The 25,037-nt window shown below is 45.7% G+C and overlaps 1 protein-coding gene across 1 annotated transcript in view; it reads left to right on the top strand.

Annotated features, from left to right (window-relative positions):
- The window catches only part of itga1 (integrin, alpha 1), a 292,234-nt gene that overhangs the window by 48,031 nt on the left and 219,166 nt on the right, over positions 1-25,037 (top strand). Inside the window, exons 3-4 of the mRNA XM_068032751.1 lie at positions 5,636-5,748; positions 20,383-20,471. Of these exons, the coding sequence (XP_067888852.1) occupies positions 5,636-5,748; positions 20,383-20,471 (202 nt within the window). The remainder of the gene's footprint in view (positions 1-5,635; positions 5,749-20,382; positions 20,472-25,037) is intronic.

A 25,037-nucleotide genomic window follows, 5' to 3' on the forward strand; every position in this document is an offset into this window, starting at 1 on the left:
CTCACTCCCAGTGGCTGTATCTATGGTAACGAGAATGCACCCTTCAAATCACAGTCTCCTAATGGCTGTTTCTAACGGCAACTGAAAATGCACCTTTCTATAACTCCTGAGGCTTGCTGGTTCTTAAAACAATACTGGTCCTTTGCAAACCTTAAATGCAAACCGCATATTCCCGAAAAAAATAACTACAGGACCATGACAACTGGAACAGTTTGGCTAGGGGTGTGGCTAGTTCTGGAGCTCAAGTCTTCAATAGTACAGCCGGGATGTTGTCAGGGCCCAAAGCCTTTGCAGTATCCAGCGTCTTCAGCTGGTTCTTGATATCTTGTGGAGTAAACAAACAACCTTGATGCTGGGGACTTCAGGAGGAGGCTGAGATGATTATCCACTCAGCATTTCTGGCAGAAGATGGTTGTAAATGATTCAGACTTGACTTTTGCACTTAACATGCTGGGCTCCCCCTTCATTGAGGATAGCATGTTTGTGGACCCCCGTTAGTTGTTTAATTGTCCATCATCATTCAGTACTAGATGTGGCAGGACTGCAGAACTTTGATATGATCCGTTGATTGTGGGATCACTTAGCTCTGTCTATCACATGCTGTTTCTGCTGTTTAGCATGTATGTAGTGCTAGGTTGTAGCTTCACCAGGTTGGCACCACATTTTTAGGTATTCCTGATGCTACTCCTGGCATGCTCTCCTGCACTCCTCATTGAACCAGGTTTGATGTCCCTGCTTGATGGTAATGGTAGACTGAGGGAGGTGCCGGACCATGAGGTTACAGATTGTGGTTGAATACAGTTCTGTTGCTGTTGATGGTCCATAGCACCTCATAGATGCCCAGTTTGCATTGCTATATCTGTTCTGAATCTATTCCATTTAGCACAGTGATAGTGCCACACAACTTGATGGATGGCATCCTCAGTGTGAAGTCGGGTCTTCATCTTCACAAGGACTGTGCAGTGTACTCCTACCAATACTGTTATGGACAGATGCATCTGTGACAGATACATTTGTGAGGACGAGGTCAAGCAGATTTTTCCCTCTTGTTGGTGTCCTCACCATCTACCACAGACCCAGTCTGGCAGCTATGTCCTTCCGAACTCAGGAAGCTTGGTCAGTAATGGTACTACCGAGCCATTCTTTGTGATGGACATTATAGTTCCCAATCAGAGTACATTCTGTGCCCTTGCTACCCTCAGTGCTTCTTCCAAGTGGTGTTCAACATGGAGAAGCACTGGTTCATCAGCCGAGGTGTGGGGTGGCGGGGGTGTGGTGGTGGTGTGCAGTAGGTGGTAATCAGCAGGAAGTTTCCTTACCCATGTTTGACCTGATGCCATGCGACTTCATGGGGTCCGGAGTCAATTTTGAGGATTCCCAAGGCCTTCCCTCCCAACTGTATACCACTGTGCCGCCACCTCTGGTGGGGCTGATCTGCAGATGGGACAGGACATACCCACAGACACAGGGATGATGATGGAGGAGTCTAGGAAGTTGACTGTAAGGTATGATTTGGTATGACTATGTCAGGTTGACTAGCCTGTGGGACAGCTCTCCCAACTTTGGCACAAGTCCCCCGAAGTTAATGAGGAGGTCTTTGCAGGGTTGATTGAGCAGGCTGTGCCGTTTCTGGTTCCTAGGTCAATGCCGGGTGGTCTGTCCGGTTTTATTTGTATTCGACTTTTCTGTAGCAGTTTGGTAAAACGGGTGGCTTGCTAAGCCATTTCAGAGGGCAGTTAAGAGTCAGCCACATTGCTGTGGGACTGGAGTCGCACGTAAACCAGATCAGGTAAATACGGCAGATTTTCTTCCCTAAAGGACATGAGTGAACAGATTAGTTTTTACGACATTCCAATAGTTTCAAGTTACCATTGCTGAAACTAGCTTTTCATTTCATATTCATTAATAGATTGAATTTAAATTCCACCAGCTGCCATGGTGAGATTTGCTCATGTCTCCGGAAGATTAGTCCAAGCCTCTGGATTATTAGTCCAGTAGCATTGCCACAACACCCCCATCCCCATTATCCTAGCAATCATGTGTACATGCTCAGGCACAGCTCCCTGACAATGGCATGGGAAAATTGCTTTTTCAGATTAACTGTTAAAAATGGAGGTAGCTATCAAGCTGTGCTATCTACTTCAAGCAACTGACAGACAATCTCAACAGGAGCAGCACTGATCATCGCTAGGGCTGTACCAGGGCCTTGTGCAGACTCATTATCACATTCTTGGTTTCATGGTATTCATGATCATCAGCATCTTCAATATTTATCCCTCCTATTGCTTCAACAGTATCAGCCATTTGGCAGAATATAAATGTATCTCCAAGGTAAACATTGCCATGCTGCTTGCACTGGAGATGGATGACTATGGTGCTATGAGGAACTGCTAGAACTGCTGGCTGGTTCACATTGGACCCCTTACAAAAAGGGAATGGGATTATATGTTGGAATAATGTCTGCAAAATACCTGTTCAACCAGTTGTGCTTCACTCTGTATCTGTGATTAAATGAATGGCCAACAGTGTCAGTCGTGACCCCTTTTGAACATGAAAGTATAGCATTGGAAAAGACTCTGCAGCCCATTTGGCTGATCACCAATGCCCTCAAATATCTATCCAATTCTCCTTTTATTTCCATTTATTTACCTCGAATGCCTTTCTTGCAGATGAACCCATATATTCACTGCTGTCTGAATAAATCAATTCAATCTAAACTGTTCCTATCACCTTCCTTCTAGGATTCAGACGCTGTTCCCTGGTTCTAGCATTTGTGCCAATCTCAAGCAAACTATCAGGGTTCAAGTATCAGGGGCGGCACAGTGGCGCAGTGGTTAGCACCGCAGCCTCACAGCTCCAGGGACCCGGGTTCGATTCTGGGTACTGTGCGGAGTTTGCAAGTTCTCCCTGTGTCTGCGTGGGTTTTCCCCGGGTGCTCCGGTTTCCTCCCACATCCAAAGACTTGCAGGTGATAGGTAAATTGGCTGTTATAAATTGCCCCTAGTGTAGGTAGGTGATAGGGAATATGGGATTACTGTAGGGTTAGTATAAATGGGTGGTTGTTGGTCGGCACAGACTTGGTGGGCCGAAGGGCCTGTTTCAGTGCTGTATCTCTAAAAAATAAATAAATAAATAAATTATTCTAGATTCTTAAGGGAACAGATAGTTGAATTGTATCTCAGCTGAGCCTCCTCTTGTCCAGAGTAAACTATTCACTCATACCTTAGGCTATATCAATTTGGTTACCTTTTCCTGCAATGCCTCCAATATCTGGATCAATTTACTGTAGAATGGCAACCGGAATTGTACACCGCTAGGGCTGTACCAGGGCCTTGTGCAGACTCATTATCACATTCTTGGTTTCATGGCGTTTCACTCTGGGTATATATCTCAAGATTTGATTTTTTTTTACTGTTGATGCATACTGTGTAGTTGGTTTCAGTCAGCTATCCACCAAGACCTCTAGATCTGTCTCTGGTAGTGTTCAGTCACATAATTTATATTTCTTCATTCATTTTCCTTTCTAGTTTCATTCCCTTTGCATGTGTTCACATTTAGGGCTGAATTTTATCTTGACGGCGTGGGTCCCGGCAACGGGCCAGAACGCAGAGCATGACACCACCTTGGCCCTGATTTGGACCCCCGGCCAAATTTACAGTGGGCAGCCACTTAACTGCCCGCCGTCGGGGTCCCCGTCCCTTTAAGGACTGGGATCCTGCTTCTAAGTTCTGCTGGCCAATGAGAGGGTCAGCAGCTCATTAGTACAAGCAGAGCCACCAGGAGTGAGGCCACTGATGGTATTACACGAGGCCTAGGACCAGGAGCAGCGCCGGAGTCCCAGACCTCAGGTAAGTGTGGTGGGCTCACCGGGGCCAGTCCGGCAGGCCCAGAAAGGGAGTGGGAGGTGGTGGGTGGTCATTGAGGGCAGGTGAGTTGTTTGCGGAGGGGAGCCTTTGCCACTGGGGTCCCTCCATAGGCCACAGTTTGCCCATGGAGGAGGCCTCCTCCCACCCATCCACGCCCCCCCCCCACGCCCCAAGCCCCCAGGGAGGCTGTCTTGTTTTACTGGATGACCACACATAGCCTGGTTCCCACCAGCTGCTGGTAAATTGGTCACTTAAGGGCCTCAATTGCCTTCTGGATGGGTCCTGGCCTTCTCCGCCTCAGACTAAATTCAAAGACATTGGGAAGGCGACGGGCACTCCACCCCTGCCTCCCCTTGCTATTTTATGGGGCCCTGTGCCTCTGCTCCCATCCCTAGGGGGTCTCATAAAATTCAGCCCTTAGTTTCACTTTTCACTCACTCATCTACTGTCCCAAAAAATGTACTACTTGGTTTATTTTTTTTTCTCTATTATTTGAACCTCCACCCAATTTTGTGTCATCTGAAACCATAGGCAGCTTTGTTTTATCCTCAGCTTTAAATATTCAACAATATAAGGAGCAAGGACTCAGCACTGATTTTTCTGGCGTCTTAGTGATGGGCACTTGACATAACAATATAGCTCATTTACAACCACGTACTTCTCCATTTTAGCCTATTTTTCATTCACGTCAGAAGCTTTTCTACCCTGTGGGCTAATTACGTGTGTAACATTATATCAAAAGTCTTTCTGAAATCAAGATGTATCATATGCACAACTTCCTGAGTCAACAAAGTCTGTTCAAGAATTTAGTCAAGACTCCCTGTAAATCCCTGCTGACTCCCTCTTACTAGAGTATGGGTATGCTTTATAAGCAGGGAGAGAGCTGTAAGAATATCTGAGGGTATGACATGGAACTGCAGTAAATATGGAACAGGTTGACCCTAGACACTTTCTGGCATACATAATTCCACCATCTACCTGACAAACAGTATTGTTGGGTAATAAAAACAAGATATGCTGGAAATACTCAGCAGGTCTAGCAGCATCTGTGGAGAGAGAAGCAGAGTTAACGTTTCAGGTCCGTGACCTTTCATCAGATCAGTATTGTTGGGTAGTTTTACTTCAGCAACGTCCTCAAAATGTGACACTTGCATCCGTTCCCAGATCTAGGATGTCCAGTAACACTCTTAGCCATGGCTAACACTTTTTACCAGGCATGCTGCACGCCTGTCTTCAGGGAAAAGTGCAGTCATGTTCCAAGCAGAACAGCAGTCCTTGCATTTACTTCACTAGGCACCAAATAGGGTGTTTGGGCAATGTACTGCTTTTTTGCTGGTTGATGGATTCTGACCTTTACATTTATTCAAACAGCTACTGGTCAATGCCTTCCAATTTGTTGCCCATGCAGCCTTTAGCAAGGCTAAAATAATCTTTCATAACACATCACTTTTATGAAGATTGCAACAAGTTTACTGCTTTTTTGCTATTTTGTTTTTGGTGAGCCATCAGCACCAAATCCAATATGGACTGGGAGCTTGCCATAAATAATTAATTGGTGCTGACCCCATGAAATCCCAGCATACAACTCAGTGAGAAGTCAACAGGAGTTTTCTCATTGCAGTTCCATCACTTTGGTTCTGGGACCAGAAAACATAACTTAAATTTTCAGTCTAATTTGTATTTTAATGGTAAGAACTTCTGACTGCACAAAAGTACACCCATGGATGATGCGAAGTCAGCATGGCATTTTTCTTTTTCTTTGCATTCAGGCTTCTTATTGGCTCTCCCTGGGAAGGACAACCCAAAAACAGAACTGGTGATGTCTACAAATGTCCAGCCTTCAAGACCAGCAGTCCAGAATGTGTGAAGCTGAACTTGGCTGGTAAAATTTAAAACATATTTTCTCTCATTATATCATTGTGACAGAATATTCATATTCACAAAGTATTTAGGCTCAATCATCATCTTTTGTTCCATGTTATTATATAATCTTACAAAGAATGGTGTGTCTGAGCTAGTAAAATCAAAAACAGGTAGGTTACACTGCTCAGTTTATTCAAGTGTCAAAGTTGAGGGTAGGGAAATCGCTGCTGGGGCCCAATGACATTATCAAGGCCCTGGATTAGCATATGGCTATTAAGACCTCACTGGCTTTGGGCAGGCAGCTTAGTTGTCCATCCAGAAGCCTCCATTAAAATCAAAAATGGTAGGATTCTGGTGACTTCTCAGTGGGGAGGTAACCTGAGCATTTTAATGGCTCAACCACCTAGTTCTCACTGGCCAGTTGGAATTAAAATCGCACCCACCCACCACTGAATCTAAATGCTTTTTTTATTCCCCTCAAGCAATCATTAAATTGCACAAGGTGGAGCCAGTGACAACGAAGCCCAGAATAAAAGGCTGCTTCTATTCAGTCTCTGCAGACTAGTTATTTGTTTGCACATGGAAAGGAATGCAATACTTCTCTGTGGTGAACAGCTCTAGTTGCAAGTTAACTTCCTTCTACAGTGTTATTTCTGGAACCAATTAATCAATTTCTTCTTGGTCTGCAACCTCACTGAGATCTTAGTAATAAAGCTTGTGCTTCAGTTTTGAAATACGCACAGTTAGGCAAATCGTAAGAAGTCCCAAATCAGGAGATATTGGAATCATGGATTTTGCTTTATTATATTTGATGGTGCATAAGGAGACTTTTGATTTAAAAAATAGATTAAAATGTCAAGTCTCCAGAATGGTTTGGAATGCTTGAAGGATGATGTACACATTGGGCTAGATTTTGCACTGTGGTCAAATGGGTGGCAATATCAGGCAGTAAGGCTGATTGCTACTGCATTCCCACCTTAAGCTCCATTTCTCTCAGACCATTGGCTCATCAACACTGGTAGGGTTTTGCTTCCCTGTCAATTTTGTTCTTGTCCACCTCTCTTGCTTCCCAAGCCTACCTGGATGAACAAGCAGTTAGTCCAAGGGTAGCACTGTCGATGACACTTTCTATCACGTTGCTGATTGAGAGTAAACCGATGGGGGTGGGAGTAGGGGGCGGGGGGACAGAATTGGTCGCATTGGATTTTTCATGTGTTACGGTCACTTGGTGAGGACTGTGGGTGGTTCCCACTGTTCAACTCCCACCTGACCGCAGCAAGTGTTTTTTTGTTATTAGGGTTTAACCCCTTTGTGTTGTATTTGTCAAATGAACAGACAGCGAAGGATTTTGTGGGTTTAAAACAGATGATTAATTATTTTTTGAGGACGAGGATGTTGCCAGGACTGGAAAAATGCAGCTATGAGGAAAGATTGGATAGGTTGGGGTTGTTCTCCTTGGTACAGAGAAGGCTGAGGGGTGATCTGATTGAAATGTACAACATTTTGAGGGGCCTGGATAGAGTGGAGGTGAAGGGTCTATTCATCTTAGCAGAGAGTTCAGTGACAGGGGGGTATAGATTTAAAGTGATTGGTGGAAAAATTAGAGGGGAGATGAGGAAAAGTTTTTTCATCCAGAGGGTGGTAGAGGTCTGGAACTCACTGCCTGAAGTTGTGTCAGAGACCCTGAACTCATTCAAAAGGAGTCTGGATATGCACCTCAAGTGCCATAAACTGCAGGGCTACGGACCAAATGCTGGAAGGTGGGATTTGAATAGGTGGATCGTTTTATGGCCAGCACAGACACGATGGGCCAAGTGGCCTCTTTCTGTGCCTTAAAATTTCTATGCTTCTATTCTATGATTCAATATGCCGAAATTGTCAGAACCGCAGCCGCTCAGGCATTCATTCGCGCATGCACACACACACAGAAGAGACAGAGAGGAAAAGGTGTAAGTGGTTTTCAAGTGAGGTAGGGTTTCAGGATTCATGGTTAAACCTGTTAAATTCTCTCAGAAGTAAAGTTCTCGTTGGTTGCAGGCCTGAGGTGTTTGTAGGTTTCTCTCTTGGTGAAAATCTCAGTTTGAAGGCAGAAGATCACTTTCAATTCACTGCTGCATAGCTTGGAAATATGGAATTCACAGCAGAGCATCTCCCTTCTAGCTTGCTGGATTTTCTCCCCAGCTCTTAGCTGGACAAGTTTCTTTCTGGGTGTGTGTCCCTCTGTGTGTGTATCTCTCTCTCTCTGGGCTGGATTTTATTCGCGTGCTGCGCTCCGCGGTGGCACTCCGCGATATTACGCAGGGGGGCTGGATTTACTGGTACAGTATTAGTTATTTTTATAACAGATAATAACGATATGGAGGCCCTTCCCCAACCCCCCCACCAATGGTCATTTCATTGCCCGCTATTACCAACACTTGCCTTTTTCCCTATCCGAACTTTACGCCCCAATCTTCTAACTTTTGCCCATCAACCCCTTCCCACCATCCCCACATCCAATCAAAAGTGTTTTCCCTGCTCCCTTACCCCTCCTGCCCTGAACATTTTATTCCTCCCTCTCCCCACCAGGTTCTCATCTTGGAACATGGAGTTCCAAAGGCGCGCGAGGGAAGAGTGGCAGCCGTAAAATCGGGGTTGGGGGGGCCGCACCGAGTTCCCCCCGCTGCCGGTAATACATGGTGGGCCCTTCTCGACAATGGGGGTCGAGGCGGGCCTTTCCCCGCAGAATTTTATGGGCCGCCCTGCTGCGACCCACGGCATTGAGGGGCTAGTAAAATTCAACCCTCTGTGTTTGTCTCTCTCTCTCTCTCTCTTTCTGTCCCTCTCTCTGTGTCCCTCTCTCTGTGCCACTCTGTGTGTGTCTCTCTGTCCCTCTCTCTCCTCTTTCCCTCTCTCCCTCTCTCGCTCCCTCTCTCTCTCTCTCTCTCCCTCGGTCTGCCTTTTTAAGGTAAAAGTTTGCCACACCATTTTCTGGTTCGGAGACACTCTGGTCTCTTCTCCCATGGTGATCACACAATGGCCTAGAACGAGAATAATCCGGTTATGATGTTTCAGTAGAACCTATTCAATTCAGGAATGTTTCAGCATGGGTGTAATTGACAGCTCTCAACCTAGTTAGGCATCCTTCGTTCTAAACAGACAGTGTGGCAATGTTTGAATATACATGTGGCCATCTTTTGCAGCAGTGTCCGTTTTTTAAAAAGGCAAAGTCAATTTTTATAACTCTTCAGTTTTAGTTTGTATTTTTCATTGTTGCACTTCTCATAAGTGTGACACATGCTTTTTGTGGACAGGATGTACTTGGGCAATTTTCTAGTTTGTCAGGTAGATTGCCAGTGTTGTAGGTTAAGTGAGTCAGCAAAATATTTATCAGATGGAGTATAATGTGAGAAAATGTGAGATTATCCACTTTGGCAGGCAGAATAGAAAAGCAGAATATTATTTACATGGAGAGAGAGACTTCAGAATGCTGCGGTACAGAGGGATTTGGGTGTCCTCGTATATGAATCACAAAAAGTTAGCATGCATGTACAGCAAGTGATTAGGAAGGCAAATGGAATGTTGGTCATTATTGCAAGGGGGATGGAGTACAAAGGTAAGGAAGTCTTGTGACAATTGTACAGGGTGTTGGTGAGACCGCACCTAGCACTGCGTACATTTTTGGTCACTTAATTTAAGGAGGGATTTACTTGCATTGAAGGCAGTGCAGAGAAGGTTCACTAGGTTGATTCTTGGGATGAAGGCGTTGTCTTATGAGTAAAGGTTGAGCAGGTCATTGGAGTTTCGAAGAATGAGAGGTTATCTTATTGAAACATATAAGATTCTGAGGGGTTTTGACAGGGTAGTTGCTGAGAGGATGTTTTCCCTTGTCGGGGAATCTAGAAGTAGGGGGCACAGTTTCGGGATAGGGGGACTCCCATTTAGGATGGAGTTGAGGAATTTGTTCTCATGGAGGGTTGTAAATGTTTGGAATTCTCTACCTTCGAGAGCAGTGGAGGCTGGGTCATTGAATATATTCAAGGCTGAGTTGGACAGATTTTTGATCCACAAGTGAGTCGAGGGTTATGGGAGGCAGGCAGGAAAATGGAGTTGAGGCCATGATCAGATCAGCCATGATCTTATTGAATGGAGGAGCAGGCTCGAGGGGCTGAATGGCCTACTCCTTCTCCTATTTCTTATCCTTTCATGCTGTGTCTGTTGTTTAGCATGCAAGTAGTCCTAACATAGAACATAGAACATAGAACAGTACAGCACAGTACAGGCCCTTCGGCCCACGATGTTGTGCCGAACCTTTAACCTACTCTAAGATCAAACTAACTACCTACCCTTCATTCTACTATCATCCATGTACCTATCCAAGAGTCGCTTAAATGCCCCTAACGTATCTGCTTCTACTACCACCGCTGGCAGTGCATTCCACGCACCCACCACTCTCTGTGTAAAGAACCTGCGGCACAGTGGCGCAGTGGTTAGCACCGCAGCCTCACAGCTCCAGGGACCCGGGTTCGATTCCGGGTACTGCCTGTGTGGAGTTTGCAAGTTCTCCCTGTGTCTGCGTGGGTTTTCTCCGGGTGCTCCGGTTTCCTCCCACAAGCCAAAAGACTTGCAGGTTGATAGGTAAATTGGACATTATAAATTGTCACTAGGTAGGTGGTAGGGAAATATAGGGACAGGTGGGGATGTTTGGTAGGAATATGGGATTAGTGTAGGATTAGTATAAATGGGTGGTTGATGTTCGGCACAGACTTGGTGGGCCGAAGGGCCTGTTTCAGTGCTGTATCTCTAATCTAATCTAAACCTACCTCTGACATCTCCCCGAAACCTTCCTCCAATCGCCTTAAAATTATGCCCCCTAGTGATAGCCCTTTCCACCCTGGGAAAAAGTCTCTGACTATCCGCTCTATCTATGCCTCTCATCATCTTGTACCCCTCTGTCAAGTCACCTCTCATCCTTCTTCGCTCCAATGAGAAAAGCCCTAGCTCCCTCAATCTTTCTTCGTAGGACATGCCCTCCAGTCCAGGCAGCATCCTGGTAAATCCTGGTAAATCTCCTCTGTGATTTCACCAAGTTGGAAACTGGTGCTGCTCCTGGCATGCTCTCCATTCCTCATTGAACCATGGTTGGTCACCTGGCTTGATGGTAATGGTAGGATGAGGGGCATGCTGGGCGATAAGATTTCAGATTGTGGTGGAATACAATTCTGCTGGTGATGGCCACAGCACTTCCTGGATTTCCAATTTGAGTTGCTAGATTGGTCTGAATTTTATCCCATTTAGCACAGTGGTAGTGGCACACAACATGATGGAGGGTATCCTCGGTGTGAAGAGGGAACTCGATCCCCAAAAAGACGGTGCAGTGGTCATCAGGCTGACCAATACTGTCGCAGATAGATGCATCTGCAACTGACTGTTGGTGAGGACGAGATCAAGTAGGTTTTTCCCTTGTGTTGGTGTTCTCACCACCTGCGGCAGACAGTGTCTGGCAGATATGTCCTTCTGGACTCAGCCAGCTTGATCAGTAGTGGTGCTACCGAGCCACTGTTGGTGATGGACATTGAAGTCCTCCACCCAGAGTACGTTCTGTGCCATTGCTACCCTTAGTGCTTCTTTCAAGTAATGTTCAAAATCGACGAATGCTGATTAGTTAGTTGAGGGAGGGTGTTAAGTGATAATCAGCAATGTTCCCTCTAAGCTGCATGGGTGCATGGCTGTGCAGCAATCGGCGATGTGCCACGGAGGGAAAAAACAGGCCACGCAGAAGCAACGTTCCCTTTAAGATGCATGCATGTACGGCTACCCGTCAGTTTCAAAGGGACTGTGCAGTGCAACAAGCTGGCTGCACGCAGAAAACATAAGATGGATGGAACATTGATAATTAATAGGAGGTTTTCCTGCCCATGTTTGACCTGATACCATGAAATTTCATGGGGTCCAGAGCAATGTTCCCTCTAAGCCATTCAACCATACAGCAACCCGTAAGTTCCCACCCTGGCTACCCACAAGTTGGCCATTTTAAGTCACCACACGTGCGCGACTGCGCACTTAAAGATATTGGCCAAGCTCTCCAAAAAAAAGTTAGAGGGTACCTTGGTCCGGAGTCAATGTTGAGGACTCCCAAAGCCACTCCCTTCCGACAGTATACCACTGTGCCGCTACCTCTGGTGGGTCTGTCCTACTGGTGGGGCAGGACGTACCCTGGGATGGTGATGGAGGAGCCTGGGACATTGGCTGTTAGGTATGATTGGGTAAGTATGACTATGTCAGACTGTTGCTTGACTAGTCTGTGGGACATCTCTCCCAATTTTGGCACAAGTCTCCAGATGTTAGTGAGGAGGATTGAAGGGTTGAATGGGCTGGGTGTGCCTTTGTTCAAGGTATCTATGTCTATGCCAGGTGGTCCACCTGGTTTAATTATTGTAGTTTTTCATAGCAGTGTGGTACAACTGAGTGGCTGGCTAGGCCATTTCAGAGGGCAGTTAAGAGACACTCGCATTGCTGTGAGGCTAGATCCGCATATAGGCTAGACAGGATAAGGTGGACAGATTTCCTTCCCGATAGGGCCTCAGTGAACCAAATGGGCTTTTATGACAATCCAGTAGTTTCGTGGTGACCATTACGGATACTAGTTTTTTATTCCAGATTTATTTAATTGACTGAATTTAAATTCCCCAGCTGCATGGTGGGATTTGAATTTATGTCTCCAGATCATTAGTCTAGGCGTCTGAATTATTAGACCTGTAACATACTCACTATGCTATTGTATCCATTTGTCTGACATGCAAGTGGATGCCTGGCAGTGCAGAGAAGATGCTTCCCAAAAGCTGAGCCCTAGATCCAGAGCCTATGGACTCAGATCTTTTGGGTGTTGCTATAAAAAATAAGTTCGTTGGATGAACTTTACACTCACAGGAAAGTACTGAGAATCATCTTGGAGGATCTGAGACAGATGGCAGAGATCATGGCAGTATCCAATAACATCCTCAGTGCTTATATCCGAGAACAATTCAACACAATGCAGTGCTGCCTGGACTGGGTGCTGGTTCCAGGATCATCTACGTCTGTCTGGATCATCTATGCCTGTCCCGATCAATGGATACTTTGAAAACTAGCCTCAAGCAGCTTCTGACACCTCAGGTTCTGAAGGATGTAATAGATAACATTAGACTTGTCCCCCTACAAATCCAGGGATCAGCACAAGGATCTACCTAGATGATGCCATCCTGTCTCCAAATGACAGCTCAGCCAACCCCCTCAGATATATACTCATGTGAGTGTCGGGATACTGGACCATGCTTCCCCTGGATATGCAGTGGTGACGCAAACTATTGAACTGTCTTTCAGGGACCTAGGAGCCTTAAGACCATGGGCAACCTGGTTCCAAGAGACTCCTGATACCACAGTGCAGCCATGGAGCACTGGCATTCCTGGCCTTTGGGTAGGATAGAGAATCGCACAGAGAGGTTCTAGGGTAGCACTTACTGTAAATATACATGTACAATCCAGGTTCTGAAGTTAGTCTATTATTTGTGCTTTTGTTTAAGAGGATGTTTGGAGGTCAATTTGCAACAGGAGACAGAGTCATAGAGTCATAGAGAGATACAGCACTGAAACATGCCCTTCGCCCCCGCCACCAGAGATCCTACTATGCTTCCTATTGATTGTTGCCTCCTTAATCAAAGCTCATTCGAGATATTATTAATAGAGCAGCATGATCTGTAAACTCTGGTGGAAGAGTACATTCTAACTGATCATCTTTGGTATAGCTTTATCCTGTGTACCTCTGTCATTTCCAACCCCTTCTTGAAGTGATTTATGACTTTAACCCCTTGTAGGGACTTCACATCCTATTCTCCCTTCATTATTAGGACATATGTAGGAATGCCCATGATAAAGGTTCCACTTCAGGGAGTTTGGGAAAACAAAAGATTTCTGTTCTGAAAACTGCTGAAAGGCAGTTTCTCTTCTCAGCTGCAAAGCTGTGAAAAGATTTTTCGAATAGCTTCAGTCAAAGCTGATGCTTTAAACAAAGATTGGGGATATCCAAACCCTGTGAACTCAATCACCTCCTGGTCTGACCCTGAGGCAGGGAACTTACCTTTCCTTCCTACATGCTTAAGTCGATAGCAATTAAGAATATCACAAATAGGAGCTGGAGTACGCCATTTGGCCCTTCAAGCCCAATTCTGGGAGAAGTGGTGGAATGACTGGGACAGCTGCTTTTGCCCTCATTTTGAATTTGTTTGCATAATGCATCTTCTGTCAAAAGCCAATACTAGCAGAATTTGGCATGTACTTTAGTATGGGTGTAATGTTTGTGTATTTGGTTTACTCCTCATAATCTATTCTCCTACACCAGAACCACACTACTTTTGCATATGTATACAGAGAATGAGTGAGAGAGAGAGTTCAAGGCACTCAGTTGGATTCAAAACCTTTGGTCAATGTTCAAAATGTAAAGGCAGACAAAAAGAATGGTCACTCGGACGAGGTACTGGAGGGTGGCTGACGGCTGTAGAGCTGTAATTCAACATAATGCATGCTAATTCTGCATCATAGAACATGAGAGAAAATGGGGTATGGCGGTGATGGCTGGTGTGGTGTAACTTACTCTAGACTTCCTTTAGTTTTAATTCTGGTTTGATAATGTCTTCCATTAGCTCCCTTGTGTACTAGAGAGTCAAAATGTATTAAAAAAAACATAGAAACATAGAAAATAGGAGCAGGAGTAGGCCATTCGGGCCTTCGAGCCTGCTCCGCTATTCATTATGATCATAGCTGATCATCCAACTCAGTAACCTGGTCCCATTGTCGCCCCATACCCTTTGATCCCTTTTGACCCAAGAGCTATATCTAACTCCTTCTTGAAAACATACAATGTTTTGGCCTCAACTGCTTTCTGTGGTAGCGAATTCCACAGGCTCACCACTCTCCTCTCCTCCTAATTTCTCCTCATCTCAGTCCTAAAATGTTTACCCCGTATCCTTAGACTATGACCCCTGGTTCTGGACTTCCCCACCATCAGGAACATCCTTCCTGCATCTACCCTGTTAAGTCCTGTTAGAATTTAATAGGTTTCTATGAGATCCCCGCTCACTTTTCTGAACTCCAGCGAATATAATCCTAACCGACTCAATCTCTCCTCAGACGTCAGTCCCGCCATCCCAGGAATCAGTCTGGTAGGCGGTGGCGTAGTGGTATTATCACTGGACTAGTAACCCAGAGACCTAGGGTATTCCTCTGGGGACATGGGTTCGAATCCCACCACAGCAGAAGGTGGAATTTGAATTCAATTAATAAATCTGGAATTAAAACTATTCTAATGATGGCCATGAAACCATTGTCGATTGTTGTAAAAACCCATCTGGTTCACTAATGTCCTTTAGGGAAGGAAATCTGCTGTCCTTACCTGGTCTGGCCTACATGTGACTCCAGACCCACAGTAATGTGGTTAACTCTTACATGCCCTCTGAAATGGCCTAGAAAGCCACTCAGTTGTACCGAACCACTACAAAGTCTAGAAAAAGGAATGAAACCGGACGGACCACCCGGCATCGACCGAGGCACCGGAAACGACAACGGCAAACCCAGCCCTGTCGACCCTGCAAAGTCCTCCTTACTAACATCTGGGGGCTTGTGCCAAAGTTGGCAGAGCTGTCCCACAGACTAGTCAAGCAACAGCCTGACATAGTCATACTCATGGAATCATACCTTACAGACAATGTCCCAGACACTGCCATCACCATCCCCGGGTATGTCCTGTCCCACCGGCAGGACAGACCCAGCAGAGGTGGCGGCACAGTGGTATACAGTAGGGAGGGAGGTGCCCTGGGAGTCCTCAACATTGACTCCGGACCCCATGAAGTCTTATTGCATCAGGTCAAACGTGGGCAAGGTAACCTCCTACTGATTACCACCTACCGCCCTCCCTCAGCTGATGACTCAGTACTCCTCCATGTTGAACACCACTTGGAGGAAGCACATGAGGGTGACAAGGGCACAAAATGTACTCTGGGTGGGGGACTTCAATGTCCATCACCAAGAGTGGCTCGGTAGCACCACTACTGACCGAGCTGGCCGAGTCCGAAAGGACATGGCTGCTAGACTGGGTCAGCGGCAGGTGGTGCGGGAACCAACACGAGGGAAGAACATACTCGACCTCGTCCTCACCAATCTGCCTGCCACAGATGCGTCTGTCCATGACAGTATTGGTAGGAGTGACCACCGCACAGTCCTTGTGGAGACGAAGTCCCGCCTTCAGATTGAGGATACCGTCCGTCGTGTTGTGTGGCACTATTAATGTGCTGAATGGGATAGATTTCGAACAGATCTAGCAATGCAAAACTGGGCATCCATGAGGCGCTGTGGGCCATCAGCAGCAGCAGAATTGTACTCAACCACAATCTGTAACCTCATGGCCCGGCATATCCCCCACTCGACCATTACCATCAAGCCAGGAGGCCAACCCTGGTTCAATGAAGAGTGCAGAAGGGCATGCCAGGAGCAGCACCAGGCATACCTCAAAATGAGGTGTCAACCTGGTGAAGCTACAACCCAGGACTACTTGCATGCCAAACTGCGTAAGCAGCATGCGATAGACAGAGCTAAGCGATCCCATAACCAACGGATCAGATCTAAGCTCTGCAGTCCAGCCACATCCAGCCGTGAATGCTGGTGGACAATTAAACAACTAACTGTAGGAGGTGGCTCCACAAATATCCCCATCCTCAATGGTGGGGGAGCCCAGCACATCAGTGCGAAAGATAAGGCTGAAGCATTTGCAATAGAGTATAGAGTATAAAAATAGGCACGTCATGCTGCAGCTGTACAGAACTTTAGTAAGGCCACACTTAGAGTATTGCATGCAACTCTGGTCGCCACACTACCAGAAGGACGTGGAGGCTTTGGAGAGGGTACAGAAGAGGTTTACCAGGATGTTGCCTGGTCTGGTGGGCATTAGCTGTGAGGAGAGGTTGGATAAACTTGGATTGTTTTCACTGGAACGATGGAGGTGGAGGGGTGACATGATAGAGGTTTACAAAGTTATAAGCGGCATGGACAGAGTGGCTAGTCAGAAGCTTTTTCCCAGGGTGGAAGAGTCAGTTACTCGGGGACATAGGTTTAAGGTGAGAGGGGCAAAGTTTAGAGGGGATGTGCGAGGCAAGTTCTTTACACAGAGGGTGGTGAGTGCCTGGAACTTGCTGCCGGGGGAGGTGGTGGAAGCAGGTACCATAGAGACGTTTAAGAGGCATCTTGACAAATACATGAATAGGATGGGAATAGAGGGATACGGACCCCGGAAGTGCAGCAGGTTTTAGTTTAGGCAGGCATCAAGATCGGCGTAGGCTTGGAGAGCCGAATGGCCTGTTCCTGTGCTGTCCTATTCTTTGTTCTTTGTTAACAATCTTCAGCCTGAAGTGCTGAGTTGATGATCCACCTCGGCCTCCTTCTGAAGTCCCCAGCATCACAGATGCCAGACTTCAGCCAATTCGATTCACTCCACGTGATATTAAGAAACGACTGAAGGCACTGGATACTGCAAAAGCTATGGGCCCTGACAATATTCCGGCAATAGTACTGAAGACCTGTGCTCCAGAACTTGCCATGCCCCTAGCCAAGCTGTTCCAGTACAGCTACAACACTGGCATCTACTCTGCAATGTGGAAAATTGCCCAGATATGCCCTGTACACAAAAAGCAGGACAAATCCAACCCGGCCAACTACCGCCCCATTAGCCTGCTCTCAATCATCAGTCAAGTGATGGAAGGTGTCATCAATAGTGCCATCAAGCGGCATTTGCTCAGCAACAACCTGTTCAGTGATGCTCAGTTTGGGTTCCACCAGGGCCACTCAGCTCCTGACCTCATTACAGCCTTGGTTCAAACATAGACAAAAGAGCTGAACTTAAGAGGTGAGGTGAAAGTGACTGCGCTTTACATCAAGGCAGCATTTGCCCTAGCAAAACTGAGGTCAGTGGGAATCAGGGGGAAAACCCTCCGCTGGCTGGAGTCAGACCTAGCGCAAAGGAAGATGGCTGTGTTTTTTAGAGGTCGGTCATCTGAGCACCAGGACATCACTGCAGGAGTTCCTCAGGGTGGTGTCCTAGGCCCAACCTTCTTCAGCTGCTTCATCAATGACCTTCCTTCAATCATAAGGTCAGAAGTGGGGACGTTCGCTGATGATTGCACAATGTTCAGCACCATTCGTGACTCTTCAGATACTGAAGCAGTCCATGTAGAAATGGACAATATCCAGGCTTGGGCTGATAAGTGTCAAGTAACATTCGCGCCACACAAGTGCCAGTCAATGACCATCTCCAACAAGAGAGAATCTAACCATCTCCCCTTGACATTCGACGGCATTACCATCACTGAATCCCCCACTATCAACATCCTAGGGGCTACCATTGACCAGAAACTGAACTGGAGTAGCCATATAAATACCGTGGCTACAAGAGCAGGTCAGAGACTAGGAATCCTGAGACGAGTAACTCACCTCCTGACTCCCCAAAGCCTGTCCACCATCTACAAGGCACAGGTCAGGAGGGTGATGGAATACTCTCCACTTTCCTGGATGGGTGCAGCTCCAACAACACTCAAGAAGCTCGACAACATCCAGGACAAAGCAGCCCACTTGATTGGCACCCCATCTACAAACATTCACTCCCTCCACCACTGACGCACAGTGGCAGCAGTGTGTACCATCTACAAGATGCACTGCAGCAATGCACCAAGGCTCCTTAGACAGCACCTTCCAAACCCACGACCTCTACCAACCAGAAGGACAAAGGCAGCACGTACATGGGAACACCACCACCTGCAAGTTCCCCTCCAAATCACACACCATCCTGACTTGGAACTGTATCGGCGTTCCTTCACTGTCGCTGGGTCAAAATCCTGGAACTCCCTTCCTAACAGCACTGTTGGTGTACCTACCCCACATGGACTGCAGCGGTTCAAGAAGGCAGCTCACCACCACCTTCTCAAGGGTAATTCGGGATGGGCAATAAATGCTGGCCTGGCCAGCGACGCCCACATCCCATGAAAGAATAAAAAAAACCTTTGCTGCACTCCCTCTGCAGTAAGCACCTGCATGATTACCTTCAGCCGCTGGTGTACGAGAACACCCAGGTCTCGTTGCATATTCCCCCCTCTCAGTTTATAGCCGTTCAAATAATAATCTGCCTTCCTGTTTTTGCTACCAAAGTGATAATCTCACATTTATCCACATTATACTGCATCTGCCTTGCATTAGCCCACTCACTCAACTTGTCCAAATTACCCTGAAGCCTCTCTGCATCCTCCTCACAACTCACCCTCCCACCCAGTTTTGTCTCATCTGCAAATTTGGGAATATTACATTTAGTTCCCTCATCTAAATCATTAATATATGTTGTGAATAGCTGCGGTCCTTGCATTGATCGCTGCGGTACCATACTAGTCACTGCCTGCCATTCAGAAAAAGACCCGTTTATTCCTACCCTTTGTTTCCTGTCTGCCAACCAATTTTCTATCTATCGCGATACACTACCCCCAATCCCATGCCCTTTAATTTTACAAGCTAATCTCTTACGTGGGATTTGGTCGAAAGCCTTCTGAAGGTTCAAATAAACCACATCCACTGGTTGTCTCTCATGAACTCTACTAGTTACATCCTCGAAGGATTCTAGTAGGTTTGTCAAGCATGATTTCCCTTTCGTAAATCAATGCTGACTCTGCCCGATTCTACCACTGTTCTCCAGGTGCTCTGCTATAAAATCTTTAATAATGGACTCTAGAATTTTCCCCACTACCGATGTCAGGCTGACTGGTCTATAATTCCCTGTTTTCTGTCTACCTCCCTTTTTAAATAGTGGGATTACATTAGCTACCCTCCAATCTGTAGGAACTGTTCCAGAGTCTATAGAATCTTGGAAGATGACCACCAATGCATCCACTATTTCTAGGGCCACTTCCTTAAGTACTCTGGGATGTAGATTATCAGACCCTGGGGATTTATCGGATTTCAGTCCCATCAATTTCCCCAACACCATTTCTCTACTAATACTGATTTCCTTCAGTTCCTCCCTCTCACTAAACCCTGTGTTCCCCAACATTTCTGGTATGATATTTGTGTCCTCCTTTGTAAAGACAGAACCAAAGCATGCATTTAGTTGGTCTGCCATTTTTTTGTTCCCCACAATAAATTCCCCTGTTTCTGACTGTAAGGGTCCTACATTTGTCTTCACCAATCTTTTTCTCTTCACATCCCTATAGAAACTTTTACCGTCAGTTTTTACGTTCCCCGCAAGCTTACTGTCGTACTCTATTTTCCCCTTCTTAATCAATCCCTTGGTCCTCCTTTGCTGAATTCTAAACTGCTCCCAATCCTCAGGTCTGTTGTTTTTTCTGGCAAATTGGTATGCCTCTTCCTTGGATCTGTTGCTATCTCTAATTTCCCTTGTAAGCCATGGTTTGGCTACCTTTCCCGTTTTACTTTTGCGCCAGACAGGGATAAACAATTGTTGAGTTCATCCAGGCGCTCTTTGAATGTTTGAATGAATCCTATAGAAGACTCTATATAACTAGACTACAAAACCTCTTCTCGAACTCAATAAGATTGCAAAATGTACTTTTATATTTCATACTCATACTATGTCATTTGTTACCTTTTACAGAGTTTTTAACAATTCCTAATATTACTGAAGTAAAGGAAAATATGACCCTAGGAATGTCATTGACACCAATTCCTAAAGCAGGCTTTCTGGTAAGAAACTTAAGTTATTTGCTAAATTTAATTAAGGCACTACCAAATCAGAATTATTTTTAATTTTATTGAATGCATGGAGAGATACAAGTAGGTCAAAGTTCAGTTTTTATTTCTTTCTGTCCAAAAGAAGAGGTGAACTCTGTACTCACCATAACAACAGGTTCTGGAAACAAGGTGGAAGTGGTTGATGAAAGTGTTGTCATGGCAAATTATGTAACTCTTAAAAAAGCATTCAATAAACATCCATGATAAAAATGTAAGACAGCAGCTATTGTTCCTGGACTTCCCACAATTGTTTCATGTAAAAAGCTATAATTTGAACAAAATGGTTGCTTTTGATCTGATATGCACTCAGATAAGTAAACAACAACAAAGGCTCTTCTGCACTTTTGGGTAAATCTTATGAACTTGTACCCAGTCTTGACTCCTTCCTATTGTCTCCTATCTATTTCCCATTTACTACCAGGATATATGTATCCTAATAATTGCTTCGTAACAAAGCCTACGTAACGTGAGTTTCCCCTATATTTATTTGCATGCTCATTTTGGTTGCCACTCCAGACCTGAGCCCATCGCTTCTATTCCCATTTTTTCTCCTTTGTTTTTACTTTTCTCTTTACCCTTCCTGGACCCATCTCTCCTGTTGTTATGCCTCCTTTCATTTCAGTTCTCCCCTCTCCAGTACGCTGTCTTCCCAAATCTCTACCTCAATCCTTAAGTATTCCTTGACCTTTCTACTCTCCTGCTACCATCCCTGCTTGGCTCCCTCTAGGATAAGCCTACAGGTTCTCTCTGTACCTGCCTTGGCATCCTCTGAAGGGCCTTCCACATGAGCAGCGACTTCAACTGCCCCATCTTGCTCTTTCACCGTCCTTCCCACCCAATGTTCCTGCTGGGGGATAATCCCTTCCTCATCCAACTCATTCCAACCAGTGCTGACCCTGTGGACTCCACCAGTAGATCAGCTCTCGGCATCCCTCTCTACATCTCTCTCCAGAATGTCTGTTCACTTATGAGCAAGGTCCTTGCCACCAATGAGCTCATTGTGGATGATTGCATCAACATCATGACTTTGATGGAAATCTGGCTGAGGGGTGATGAAACAATCCCCGAAATGAAGCCTCCCTGCCTAACTATAGCTTTCACCTCTCGCCCCAACAAGACTGCCGCGATGACAGCATGACTGTGATCGCCAATCACACCTTGGTCCGTACCCTTACTCTTCTGGTACTTTCTTCTCCTTGCATCTCACCTTGATCCACCATTCTCACCTCTCATTTAAAATTCATGTTCTCTACCACTTGCCCAAATACCAGAAAAAAAATTTTTGCCGAGATATTTAAAGACAAGCAGAATGGGACAGGAAGGGACAGATAGTTTAACAGAAATTGTACATCAGCAAATAAGGTCATTGAAGGGTATAGAAGAAATAAATTAAATTAAAGGTTCTATATCTGTGTGAAGCATCTGCAATAAGATAGGTGAACTAGTGGCACAAATAGAGGTACATGATTTAGATCGCCATCACAGAGACACGATTACTTGGTGATCAAGGTTGGGAAATAAATATTCCAGGGTGCACACTATTTCAGAAAGCTGGACAGAATAGCAAAGGAGGAGGGGTAGCACTAATGGTAAAGGATGACATAAGGGCATTAATGAGAAAGGATCTGGCCTCAGAAGATCATGAGGTAGAAACAGTATGGGTGGAAAAAGGAATAGTATGAATCAGAAAACACTGGTGGGAGTAGTTTATAGGCCCCCTAACAGTAGTTATACCATTGGACAGAGTATTAAACAAAAAATTATTGCAGCTTGCAACAAAGGCAATGTAATAGTAGAGGGGGACTTTAATCTTCATATAGACTGGGACAATGAAATTGGCAGGAGTGGTCGAGAAGATGAGTTTGTACAATGTTTTTGGGACAGTTTCTTGTAGCAATACATTGTGGAGCCAACTAGGCTCATAGTAAAAGGTCTACTGGGAAACAATGATCATAATTCCATGTTAAATTTGAAAGTGACATGCTCCAATCACAAACAAGAATTTTAAACTTAAAGCCAATTATGTAGGCATGAGGGGAGAACTGGCTAAGGTAAATAGACTAAAAAGTATGGCAGTAAATGAACAGTGGAAAACCTTTAAAGAAACAATTCAAAATGTTCAACAAAATACATTCCTTTGAAAAACAAACACTCAGCCTGAAAGACCCATCTATGGCTCACTCAGGAAGTTAAGGATAGTATCAGATTAAAAGAAAAGGCTTACAAAGCAAAAGCGACATGAGAAAAACCATTTTCATGCAGCAAGTGGTTAGGATCTGGAATGTGCTACCTGAGAATGTTGTGGAGGCAGATTCAATCGAGGCATTCAAAAGGGAGTTAGACTGTTATCTGAAAAGGAAGAATGTGCAGGGTTACGGGAAGAAGGTGGGGGAATGGCATTCGGTCAATTGCTCATTCGGAGAGCTGGTGCAGCCTCCTTCTGCACTGTAACGATTCTGTGATTCTGTGATGTTGCAAAAAATAGTAGCAAGTCTGAGGGTTGGGAAAGTTTTAGAAATCAGCAAAGGGCCACCAAAAAGTTGATTTAAACAAAAAAGGAAAAAATAGAATATGATAGTAAACTAGCCAGTAACATAAAAACAGATTGTAAGAGCTTTTATAGGTATATCAAAAGGAAGTGAGTAGCTAAAGTAAACATTGGTCTTTGCTCGAGTCGCTCTGAACAGGCTCCAGAAGCTGGCCGAGCGCGTCTACCCTGAGGCACAGTGTCGCTTTCGTGCAGAGAGATCGACCGTTGACTTGCTGTTCTCCCTTCGTCAGATACAGGAGAAATGCCGTGAACAACAGATGCCACTCTACATTGCTTTCATTGATCTCACCAAAGCCTTTGACCTCGTCAGTAGACGTGGTCTCTTCAGACTACTAGAAAAGATTGGATGCCCACCAAAGCTACTAAGTATCATCACCTCATTCCACGACAATATGAAAGGCACAATTCAACATGGTGGCTCCTCATCAGAGCCCTTTCCTATCCTGTGTGACGTGAAACAGGACTGTGTTCTCGCACCCACACTTTTTGGGATTTTCTTCTCCCTGCTGCTTTCACATGCGTTCAAGTCCTCTGAAGAAGGAATTTTCCTCCACACAAGATCAGGTGGCAGGTTGTTCAACCTTGCCCGTCTAAGAGCGAAGTCTAAAGTACGGAAAGTCCTCATCAGGGAACTCCTCTTTGCTGACGATGCTGCTTTAACATCTCACACTGAAGAGTGCCTGCAGAGTCTCATCGACGAGTTTGCGGCTGCCTGCAATGAATTTGGCCTAACCATCAGCCTCAAGAAAACGAACATCATGGGGCAGGACGTCAGAAATGCTCCATCCATCAATATTGGCGACCACGCTCTGGAAGTGGTTCAAGAGTTCACCTACCTAGGCTCAACTATCACCAGTAACCTGTCTCTAGATGCAGAAATCAACAAGCGCATGGGTAAGGCTTCCACTGCTATGTCCAGACTGGCCAAGAGAGTGTGGGAAAATGGCGCACTGACACGGAACACAAAAGTCTGAGTGTATCAGGCCTGTGTCCTCAGTACCTTGCTCTATGGCAGCGAGGCCTGGACAACGTATGCCAGCCAAGAGCGACGTCTCAATTCATTCCATCTTCGCTGCCTCCGGAGAATACTTGGCATCAGGTGGCAGGACCGTATCTCCAACACAGAAGTCCTCGAGGCGGCCAACATCCCCAGCTTGTACACACTACTGAGTCAGCGCCGCTTGAGATGGCTTGGCCATGTGAGCCGCATGGAAGATGGCAGGATCCCCAAAGATACATTGTACAGCGAGCTCGCCACTGGTATCAGACCCACCGGCCGTCCATGTCTCCACTATAAAGACGTCTGCAAACGCGACATGAAATCCTGACATTGATCACAAATCGTGGGAGTCAGTTGCCAGCGTTCGCCAGAGCTGGCGGGCAGCCATAAAGACAGGGCTAAATTGTGGCGAGTCGAAGAGACTTAGTAGTTGGCAGGAAAAAAGACAGAGGCGCAAGGGGAGAGCCAACTGTGCAACAGCCTCGACAAACACATTTCTCTGCAGCACCGGTAGAAGAGCCTGTCACTCTAGAATTGGCCTTTATAGCCATTCCAGCCGCTGCTTCACAAACCACTGACCACCTCCAGGCGCGTATCCATTGTCTCTCGAGATAAGGAGGCCCAAAAGAAGGTTCCTTGGAAGAAGAGACAGGAGAAATTATTGTGGGGAATGAGGAAATGGCAGAGGCATTGAACAGATTGTGTCTTCGCAGTAGAAGACACAAGTTCCATAACAGAAATAGATAGTAACCTAGGGGCTAAAAAGAGTGAGGAAATTAAAGAAATTCTTAACAGCAGAGAAAAAGTATTGGAGAAACATAAGGGACTAAAATCTGACAAATCTCCAGGACCTGATAGCCTACACCCTAGGGTTCTAACAGAGATAGCTGCAGATATAGTGGATGTGCTAGCTATGATTTTCCAAGATTTCTTAGATTTGGGAATGGTCCCATCAGATTGGAAGTTG

The sequence above is a fragment of the Heterodontus francisci genome, chromosome 1 (assembly GCF_036365525.1).
Source record: "Heterodontus francisci isolate sHetFra1 chromosome 1, sHetFra1.hap1, whole genome shotgun sequence".
Classification (NCBI taxonomy): Eukaryota; Metazoa; Chordata; class Chondrichthyes; order Heterodontiformes; family Heterodontidae; genus Heterodontus; species Heterodontus francisci.